This window comes from Austrofundulus limnaeus, unplaced genomic scaffold (genome assembly GCF_001266775.1).
Source record: "Austrofundulus limnaeus strain Quisiro unplaced genomic scaffold, Austrofundulus_limnaeus-1.0 Scaffold7, whole genome shotgun sequence".
NCBI lineage: Eukaryota > Metazoa > Chordata > Actinopteri > Cyprinodontiformes > Rivulidae > Austrofundulus > Austrofundulus limnaeus.
The window spans coordinates 4942083-4953180 of record NW_013952409.1 but is presented as its reverse complement, the minus strand read 5'-3'; the positions used below and the strand labels follow the sequence as shown (position 1 = coordinate 4953180).

Here is an 11098-nt window from a genome sequence, read left to right as displayed (position 1 = left end):
ACCTCAGAAAAAAGTGAAAAGGGGGCTTGTAGAGTAACAAGGAGGAATTCAGACCAAAGCATTGCAGTTCCACTTTATATAGAACCCACCTGAAGGATTTAAATGTGAAAAGGGATTTAAAAGCAGGATATATCCACTTTAAATGAAATATAACTTTGTCAAATTTACAAAGAATAAAATCTGGTTGAGTAGAAGCTGAGACCAACTCTCATCATGCAATCTAAGCCAACGTAGGGGATGATAGTTTGAATTTTAATGTTCTCTTTCTTGTGGTCATTCTCATTTAAAACTAAGTGAAATGCAACTGAATGAAGGTACATATTTGAGTACATCTCATGCACAAGAGCGCCCCTAAATCCGATGTGATTTGTTATTCGGTGTCTGTGGAAATGAGGGCGAGTGCAGCCACAGTTCGTCACATTATTAGCACTCCGACCCCTCTGTATAAACAGATAGCGACAGATAGCTGATGGCAGCAGCTCTGCAGCAGGTGGCTTGTATGTGAACTGCCAGGCAGCATGCCACTGCTAGGACATAGCAAGAATTATTATGCCATTATCCAGGAGAAATATTAGGAAAAAAATAAACTAGCATAGCATCTGGAGTGAAGCCAGCAGCATGAAACATGGTAGGAACTGTTTTATCATAATGAATCCTCAGCCATTTGTGTCAGATTAGACTTGAATCAGTATGTTTCTGATTGAAAATCTCTTTGAATAGAGACATAAAAAGCAGTTTAGTTAAATACACGTAAAAGAACAATATATGAAAGAAAATAAGCAGAATGCATCTTTTGCTAATCAAGTTATCTGGGCCAACCATTGATCATCAGTTTCTTTTTTTTTTTTTTTTACAAATCTTGAACAGCACACGTTAAAACTGCAGTCGTTGCCTGGTTTAGACCCTTAATTTAACTACCTTTTGTCTTCTTTTTGTGGGTGTGCCACGTGACCTGTAACATGTCTTCAACCACCTCACTGTCTTGACAGTGTTTGGCTGTTCCTTGCCTATTTTTAAGCTTCCTATAACATTGTTTCTCACAAGAACTCCCAATTTCACGAGACTGATATGAAAATACTCATGCCATGACATTTGTGCAAATGATTAACCAATCATAACTGGTTCATTTGACAAAAACATATCTTTGGTTAATATTTATGTCAGTCTCATGTGATATTGGGAGTATAAGCAAATGCTAAAGGCACCATCTGTCTAGGGGGCACCATAAATGAGGGATTAAAAAATAATAATAAAAAATTAACTTTTTATCAGAGTATAGTTGAGGGTCAGCTTTGGCTCATTGGTAGGGCTGCCGAGAGGGGACCAGAAAGGGTTCGACTCCCAACCATGTCCACATGCGGTGGTGTCCTTGAGCAAGATACCTAATCCCCAACTGTTCCCTCGGTGCTTWAACAGCTCTGACTGCTGCTCCACCTGGGTGTTTCTCACATGTTATCATTCAAATGCAGGGCACAAATCTCATCATTGTATAGTAACATGCACTGATGACAAATAAAGTACATTTACATGTTTTAGTCTGCAGAAAAATCACTGGTTACTCGAGTTTATGAAGCTATCTAGTAGTGCTGGGCGGTATACCRTTTTGTACCGAAAACCGGTTTTTATTTCTGTTATAACATGAATTTTTTGAATACCGGACATTCCGGTTTAAATAGCGGAACATTTCGCCGTGGCCGCCAGTGAACTGTTGTTTCCCGGGGGACATTTTTCCTTGCTACACCGCTATGTGCATTAGCATGCTAATGTTTGGAGCAGCTAGTTGCAGCCGCGGGTGGCGATTCCGCTGCTTATATTGACTGATATTTAAAAAAACATCCCGTTTTTGCCGTCGCTGAATGTAGTAAACACCTCTTCAGTGATGTGCACAGTTAGATTTAACGYGGTTAGTTAATATGAAAACGTTATGCTGATGGAGACTTAACGTGGTTTTATTGTGAAAAGCCTGCGGGAAATAGTTCGTAGTGGAGTTGGAATTGACTGGTGTGCAAGGTGAGTCGTGCTGATAAGCTTTATTAAATAACATAAAACAATAAACCCGATCATAATCTTTTCTTAACCCTCCTCCTTCATGACTGGACCAAAATGCATGACTACTGTCTCCAGTCACCAGTCAGAGAAGAACAGACACAGAGGAGGGAAACAGAGACACAGACAGAGGTACAGCAAAAGAAAAAAAAAACTCAATAAGCAAGGTTTGTACATTTTATTATCAGCTGAGCTATGATGAAAAGAAAAATACCGTCAAATACTGTGAAACTGGTGACAATGTTGAAAATACCGTGATATAAAATTTTGATCATATCGCCCAGCTCTACTATCTAGTGTGGGTTTCTCAACCTGTTTTGWTACTACATGAGGTTATATGGTGTGTTTGGTGATAAAAGTAACATATGATGAAGTCAAGACTAACTACTGGTGCTCAGTGTGTAAATAGAAAACAAAATAAGGATAATGAATGTTTCATTTATGATCAGACCTCCGTAGAACTGCTTCACTCCACAGCTGCTTGTTAACACGAATAGGTGTTCCTCATTGCTACCAGCAGATGTTGGCAGGTATGAGGTAGACTTCTGGTGTTCTTTTTCAAATAAATGATATTGTTTCCATAAAAAAATCCAATACAACGCCACCAAATTGGCTAGGGTCAGCCGTGTTCACACTRTAGAGCTCTCTTTTGTGAGCTAGAACCGAACAACTCAAAGTTTTATACATGATTATTTTTTATGTTTTTCCCATCCATGTTGAAAACTTCCAGACAGTAAGTACGTATTTAAGAGTTAAACAGATGTGACAGCCAACAGCAAAAAAAAAAAAAAAAAAAAAAAAATTACAATAAATGAATAAAACAAGTTACTGCAGTGAGACGCAACATCTTGATATCCATGAACAATTAATGAAACCCTTGAGCACAACTTGATAAAATTCATCTATTTTTAAAGCAAAAACTTCTTGGGTTCTTAGAAAGTCATGGCGCTCAGGTTTCATGATAAACTGACTTGAAATTATATATATATTTTTTGCAGAGGGAATAACATTCAGCAAAGAATAAAAACACATTGTGCTACATTTTCGTTATCAACTAATGAAGACAGCTAAACATTCATCCCAGTAATGTTTGAGCTCAGCCAGTTTTAGYCTTTTATCTCTGGAGCTTGTCTTCAAATCTCAGTTCAAAGATGGAAAACTCCTTCATGGTGTAATCTGAAGGCAGAAACACTTCCATCGCACACATCATTCTGGCTTAAGGTTTCTTCAATGAATGCTGTGAAGAAGTCATATTTTTACAAGAGTAAATAAGCCCTGAAACGTCCTCTCTCTCTCCCGCTCGCCGGAGATTAGTGTAGAGCCGGTGAAAGGAAAATGAAAGTGGCTGTCAGAGCAAAGCAGAGAGGATCAGGAGGAACGACTGAAATCCTGCGAGGCTGGAGGTAAATTAGAGGCAAATGGGAAACTGTTGTCTTTAATAGTAAACAGTTTGTTTTTAACTCCGCCTTTATGCATTTTACTCTTAGAATGATGTGATTACTCTTGCTGGAGATGCACTAAAACCAACAAAAACAAAAGATCTCATTGAGTTGAAAAAAGAAAGTCCTCAAAAGGAAAGATTTTGTTTGTTAATGTGCAAAATAAAGGTTAGAAACAGAGAAAACTCACATTTTTTAAAGCTGTTTCACCAGATTTACACACTGAGTTACAAAATAAAATCCTGTAATAAAAGACATGTTACCTAAATGTTTCAAATAAACAAAAAAATTAGCGGCTGACTCACTGCCTCTAGCTTTGCATCCTCTTCGACTCTTGGTTTTAGCAACAACGTGGCTGCTGCATGGAAAGAGTTCAAGTACAGTAAGGAGTTCACGTGCACGCTGATAGGGGGCAGTGTGGTCTTTGTTGATCTGCCACTTGAGAGCTACACTACTACAAAATAAAGTCCTTCATCCTTAATCACTTTTAAAAAATACTAGTTTCTCCCAGTAAGTACTGTAGCTGCTCTTTCTGTATGAACTGTTTCACCCAATTAGGAAGACCTTTGTCTGGTGAGCATCTCAAACAAGAATGTGCACAAACTGTATTATATAAGTGTTTAACTCCCTGCTGGAAAGGAAAATAATGCTGCAATTATTCCCCAAATGATCCCATTATTTAGACGTTTACATATAAGGTAGGAGTTGAATGGATTTTTGCAAGAATCTTAAGCACAATGATGTGAAAAGAAAGTGTTACAACGAGGAGGATTATAAACAGACCCCTGTGCAGCTGAGGGATTTATCTGCCAATCCTGCGAGAGCTAACAAAGGTCCCTGAAGCATTAGAAGATACACTTCATGTTTGCACTCTTCACACACGCTTGCTTCTGCACACTCACSCTCCCTCTCTTTTTTTAGTTATTTTTTATTTTTTTGCAGGTTACATACATTATTTAAGGTTTGAAAAGCAATCCCAGTGGACCGCTGAATGGCTGAAAGCTAGGACAGGGAGCCGGTGCAGACGGGGCTCTATAGTTTTGGTATTTGTGCGAAGATAAGAGCTGCTGAGGGAGCCGGTGGAACAGGTGTGACTCGCTGATGTCACTGATAGTAACAAACACTTCCCTTGCTTTAGAAATATGCGGGCTTTATAAGTTGAATCGTTGAAATTAGTTTTGAAATTAGCTCCAAAAAATGCAAACAAGAGCAAATTTATGAGTGAGGAGGAAAAAAATGTTTTTTTGTCTATTTTGTTTATTGATTTCTCTGTTTTAGTCTCTTTTTCCTTTGAGCTCAACAAGCTGAGCTGTAAAAAAAAGCTGGAGTTATCTTTGTTCCTCCTGACACTGGTGATTCTGTCCTACTCGCTCTGACAGATGTAAWGCGCCCGGATCTAAGAATCAGACAACGTTCTGAGTTGACAAAGACTCAGATTGAGCCCCATCTGCTCCCAGTTTAGCATTTTGTGTCTCATTAAAACCACGGTGATACATTGAGGACGTTTCTTTTGCTTGAGCACGTCTCTAATGAGAATGAAACATTWTATTTAAACTTTTATTTCAGTGTTTGAGCTCATTTGTGCAGAATGATTCTTCTACATAGTTTCATATGAATTAGCATAAAGAGAAATAACTTTGATTAACTTAAATCCCTGCAATCTTCACAGGTGTGGCGTTGAATTTTGAAAACGCCTGCTTCATTGCAACAGTAACTGTCAGAGTCGGCTTTCAGTTCTTTTTTCAGATTGAGTCAAAGACTTCAATGTGATTATATGTGTTTAATCACTAAAAATAATGAATGACATTGATGGCTTTGACAGCTTCCGTTTTGATAGTTCTCACCTGAAAAATGTGCAGAAAAAGTCACAAAGCAACATATTGCTGGCATTTAGTTATGTGTCAAAGCATTATTTTAACTACAGCACAGCTGAGAATCTCCCAGACTTCATGAAATCATTAATTCAGCTTTCAATATTCACAGTTCATCATCTTTTTTTAAAGAGCCGACACATAATAAGCAGTTAAAGAAAAAAAAAAAAAACGCTTTTTGTGACCTAAAATCAAAATAATCAGCTTGTAAAAATACACTCTTTATTCATGGAATCAAACTGATTTAAATCAAAAATCCTTTTAAATATAAAAATAGCCACGAAGCCTGTTTCCTGAAGCAGACTGAACCACACCCACATCATGTTTTTTTTCTCTCAAATACAAACATTGATTTTGTCATTAAAACATTTCAGAAAAGATTTTACATAAATACTTTGTTTGCAAATAATGTTAATCTGCATTTAACAGAGTTGGTAGATGTTTTCAGTACTTGAAGTGTATAAATAAAGACACACAGAAGGAAGAAGACAGAAAAATGAAGAGGGATGAGCTTCTGGTCACGCACACTACGTATAAATCGCAGAGGTTTAAAGAAACTAAGTACATTTACTTTGTTACAGTACTTAAGTATTTTTTAATCGTTACTTTTATTTTTAATWTGTTACATTTAAAACCTAAAAATATGCTTTTACTTCTTTAGTTTAAAATGTAACACTGTCACTTTTTACAAAATTAGATATGTCCAAGCTTATCATTGTGAGCAGTTTTATGACTTTTACTTTAGTGAAATTTATTTTGCCAAAGTCATTTTCTGTTAATGTATTTTTACTTATATTAATACTTTTTTTTATTTTTTCCAAATACTTTATAGACCTCTGTCGCAGTCTAAATATAGTTTAATCTCTGGAACTTTACTGTGTTGTGTCTTTAACAGTATACTCCCTCAGGCTCTTTCCTTTTTTTACCCTCATCTCTATGGTGTGGGGTCAGAGTTCAGCTGGGAGATAAGGGGAATGAAACAGAATCCTCTCTTACTCTCTGTCAGACTATCTGACTACACACTGTAGCGATCAGTCCCCTCTATCTGTCCCTCAGCGCAGGTCTGTGTGATGAGCTTGAGCTGGAGTCATCTCTCTTGGCGCTTGCTGTGTGTGTGTGTGTGTGTGTGTGTGTGTGTGTGTGTGTGTGTGTGTGTGTGTGTGTGTGTGTGTGTGTGTGTGTGAGTGAGATGTCCTGCACATGAATCGCATGAACCTCAGTCACCGGCACAAACACACCAACTGTCGTTTTCTCCCGGGGTTCTGAAGTCATCTTCCCTTTGCTTTGCTCCTGACTTTACAAATAGTTCAGTCCAAACATTACTGTACATTCTGAGGCGCAGCAACAGGCAGCCGAGCAGCTCTTTTATATTTGGACAACAAATGCCACACTCGGCCTCCGCACTGTTTATGGTACACAAATGAAAGCTTTTGTGAGTAAACACAAACTCTGTGTAAAGGACCCTCACAAAGTCATCACGGAATGTTTGCCAATTATCACACTTTGTAGTTCCGACACACGCAGCCGCTGCCATAGAAACTACACATAATATATTTCATAACTGAAGGTCAGGAACAGACAACTGACTGCTCCAGCTGGGAAACTCTAAAGATTTCTCGCATGAAACTTTGTGAAAGGTGGCTTCTTGTCTGTGAGTGCTGACGTAGCATTACCCAACACAGTGCGACGCAGTCAAACCGTGACTAATGATCTATCAGCGCCGGGTTGTGGTGTGCTAACGCCACTCCTCGCTATGCACCGTCAGCCTAATTTATGATTTTACATTCTGTTTTTAACACAAGTTGCAGGTGACAAATCACTCAAAACAGAATAATTTGGGAAAGAGATGAGTGAGCTCTGAGCAGTCGTACTGTATAACAGGGTTGAACATTTGGAGAAAATATCTGTAGACGGATTGATCTGAGAAGATCAGTGGGTCATGCTAGAAGCTTTGATTCTCAGACGCCAAGAAAACGAGAGAGAGAAACAGATTCTGCTCGTAAACAAAGGATTATGGGTGGAGTGTGGCTGTTTGCCGGTTGGAGAGAAAGCAAAAGAGCAGGACAGGTGGTACAGAACGGGAAACTGGTGACAACAAAAGCTGATAGATGTTAGACAGAAAACAGAACTAATGCTCTATAGGGTGTAATCAACAGGAAAACAGGAGGAACAAAACGTGAAGCTCAGCAGAACCAGAAAATAAAAGGAGGAAAAGAAGCTAAAAAAAGACAAACGGAGCAGGGATTTGTCTGCCGCTGATGAATTTCAAAGTCTGACACAAATTAGCAGAACGAAGATGGAATAATTATGACCACATCAGTTTTTAAGGCTTGAAGTGAAAAAAAAATCCTTTCAGTTTTTATTCCGTTAATAACATTTATACTTTTCCCACTCGCATGCCTCATTGTCTCTCCATTCGCTGTCACCATTCCACCCGCCGCCTCAGGCAGGCAGCGAGTTCGACTACAAACTACATAAAAGATCCCCAGACTGAAGAAAAAAAAAAATCATAAATCAGGGGGTCTTAAAAGTTGCAAATGAATTTTCCTCTCACCACACTAGTAGCTGCTGGATGTCCTTCATTAAGTATGTTGTGCATGAAACAGACTGAATTATTCATGCTATTGCTTGGCTTAAATGAGATATTTAGAGTAAACTCAAGTTTTACGTCTTCGGGAGTGCCCTGGGCATCGCTGCAAATTAATAAAATAGCTGGTAATACACAGGACACGCTGCTAGCCTAAAGGATGGGATCTATTTTCCCCTTAAAACCAGTGGTTGGTAATGTTCAGTGAGTTAAGTGAAAAAGAATACTTTCTCCTTTGAATGAACCTACTTTAATAGTTTGCAGCAGTTTACATTTYATTGGAGTGATTTTGCACACAAACCTCAGACAACACATTAATTACCCTCGACGGGGCGACGTTAGTGTAGTTGTACTCACAGAGCAGGGCGAGCAGGAGTGTTGCCAACAGCGTGAGTAGGCTCGTGCGGTGGGAGTGGGCGRAGCTGCAGTACCTCCTGGTTTTTGTACAGATGCACACCTGAACTTTGACCTCTGTGTTGTTGGACAAGGGGGGCACCCCYGAGTCAGTGATGAGCAATGGGAGCTGGTAGTTGGCTTTCTTCAGACTGTGCAGAAGCATGATTTGTGAGTGTGTTGCTGTAAGAGACAGAAAAAAAAGGTTTATACGATGGTGATAACCAGTACTGCTTTAACACTTATTTCATAACAAGTGACTAATTGAGCATTTTTTTCTTGAATGTGTCAAGTTTGAGATGCGAGGCGAGGCATTTATGTCGACTGAAGGAAAAAAAAAATGGTGCCACTCAAGTGGCGTAAGGTTGTTACATTTTGTTGCATCATGCTCTGAAACCGCTTAAGAGACGTGACAGAAAACACTGAAAACAGTTTACTTCATGCTGGAACGTGTCACATGATACAACACTCTGCATTCTRCATGACTGCATTTTCCTAAAAAATATTGGGCTAGAAAATTTAGTGCAAACTGTCAATAAAGTTTCACCAAACCATGAATTATGCATGACAAATAGACACAAAGGTGACTGCAGAGATCAGTAAATTCCCCTTGGTACATCCAGACGTCTTCTTTAAAACAAGGAAGAAAACAGATGTCTTTATCTGGAAACAGTGTGAAGGAACACATTTCCTGATTTATTCAGGATGGTGGCACTGTTTAAATCTCAAGATTATTGGGAACTATTCTAGCAAATCATCTTCGTCTTAATATTTTTGTACCTTTTAAAGTTTAAAAATCACTCAGAGGTGATAAATGAATTTGAGTTCTGGTGACTGTTAAAGCCAAATAACAAAGGGGAACGTGGAATTGTTTGAAACTTATTACCCAGAATATGAGACTGAAAGCTGGAATACTTAGAGTCAGAGTTGTAAAGTGTTAAATAGAGAAACTTGATCTTACATCTGCTGTTTTATTTTGAAACCACAAAGGTGAAAAGCAGCACTGACATTATATTTTATATGTTTTTAAATAAAAATTGGGTGAAAAACTGAAGTCAAAACCATTTTTCKGTCTCCATCTCTTTCTAGTTTACAAAACATGCTTTAAATGAACCATGTCAGTCATCTCTTTTTGTATTTTAAATGTACATTTAAAGAAAAGGAAACAAAATATAAAATTTTTTAAACAAATTGACAATTTAAAGGTCTACATTATAAATTGATACAACCAAGAAATATAAAAATACAAATGAATCCTGCTGGTAATCAGCTTACTCATGTTTTAATTAGTTTTTTAATTATAAAAACATAAGAAGCAAAAAAAATAGTTGTCCAGATGGCTCCTATTCATACATATACTGTAATGCATAATTTGGTGTAAAGATATTTTCAGCACCATGGACAGAGCTTCAATTGTAAAAGCTTTTCTTTTAAAGACTAGTGCACTTACACAGATCATAAAGTCCAACAGGATGTAGACCATTATTAGTTTATGTCAGCTAAAAGTTATAGCAGTCTTATTACAGAGCCAATGGAATAATACAGCTTTTCTTGTACAATATGTTGAAAACTCCCATTGTTACTGCACATATTAGGAAAACCTAAGAAAAATGCTGCTGAATCAACTCTAAGCCTAACACAAACTGACCTCAAAACTTTTAAAACCTCTTAAATTGGAGCTCTCTRACAGAAAAGAAGCTCAGATAGGTTTGGGTCAGGTTTGCATTCAGTTTAATCAAACAGAAAATGGACTTCTTCTGTTTTTACTTTGTTACATCATTCAACCCAGATACAAGCTCCTGTATGTCTGTGCTGCCCCCTTTTTCTCACACTTTTCACTTGCAGCTCTATCAAACTGGTCCCTGTGCAGTCAGGAGAAGCATTTAGCTCATGTTTACTTAAGATATTAAACATTTCATTCAAGCTGGTGAGATAAAAACTTGTTTTTTTCTTTTTAATGTGAAAGATTTTAAAGTGAAGGGCCTTTCTCTGCATCTGTGGTAAAACTTGTTTTGTTAATTTCTGTTAAAACAACACTTGATTTAATAACTTATCATATTTCTGTAGTGATTAGAAGGGTTGCAAAGCATGTTGTTTTAGATATACTGACATGACTCTATAATCTGTGTGACATCAAGGGTTTAAATACTCATTACAGCTGAGTAGAATGGCAAAACAATATATTTTCTGTTGTTACAACATTGTATTTCTCAGTATGTTTTGTGCTGACAGGACCACTGTGCCATTTACTTCTCTGCACACAAAGTATCCAATCAAGATGCATTTATCTCTATTAATATCTGTTTAAATGGTTGATGACGTCCAGACTTGGTAAAACAACTGCCTATTCTCATTGTACCTCCAAAATAAGTTTAATTGTTGATATCTAATTTGTTTTTCTAAAAGTCTGTCCTTCCATGGATAATATAGTTTTCCATGGACAACCCAAAATAGACTGGAGCTATCTACTGCCCTGTGGAGGCACAACCACCAGCACCTCTGGATCTTTACACATTCATAGAAACAGCTGCACACACATCTGGGATGAGCACAATGCCGGTCGGTATCAGCGGGACCGAGCTCTTTCTCCACTGTCCCTATCGGTCTCCTCCAGCGGTGCTGACTGAGGATTGTCTGTACCGCCTTCTCCTGCTGTCAGTCACAGCTAATACCTCTGGGCAGGTTTTAGCTCCGCTCTGTCACTCAAACACACACACACACACACACACACACACACACACACACACACACACACACACACA

The 11098-nt window shown here is 38.1% G+C and overlaps 1 protein-coding gene across 1 annotated transcript in view; it reads right to left on the bottom strand.

The window, feature by feature from the left end:
• The window catches only part of cdh13 (cadherin 13, H-cadherin (heart)), a 325369-nt gene that overhangs the window by 7595 nt on the left and 306676 nt on the right, over positions 1 to 11098 (bottom strand). The window contains exon 14 of the mRNA XM_014034245.1: positions 8301 to 8519. Coding sequence (XP_013889699.1) covers positions 8301 to 8519 — 219 coding nt within the window. The remainder of the gene's footprint in view (positions 1 to 8300; positions 8520 to 11098) is intronic.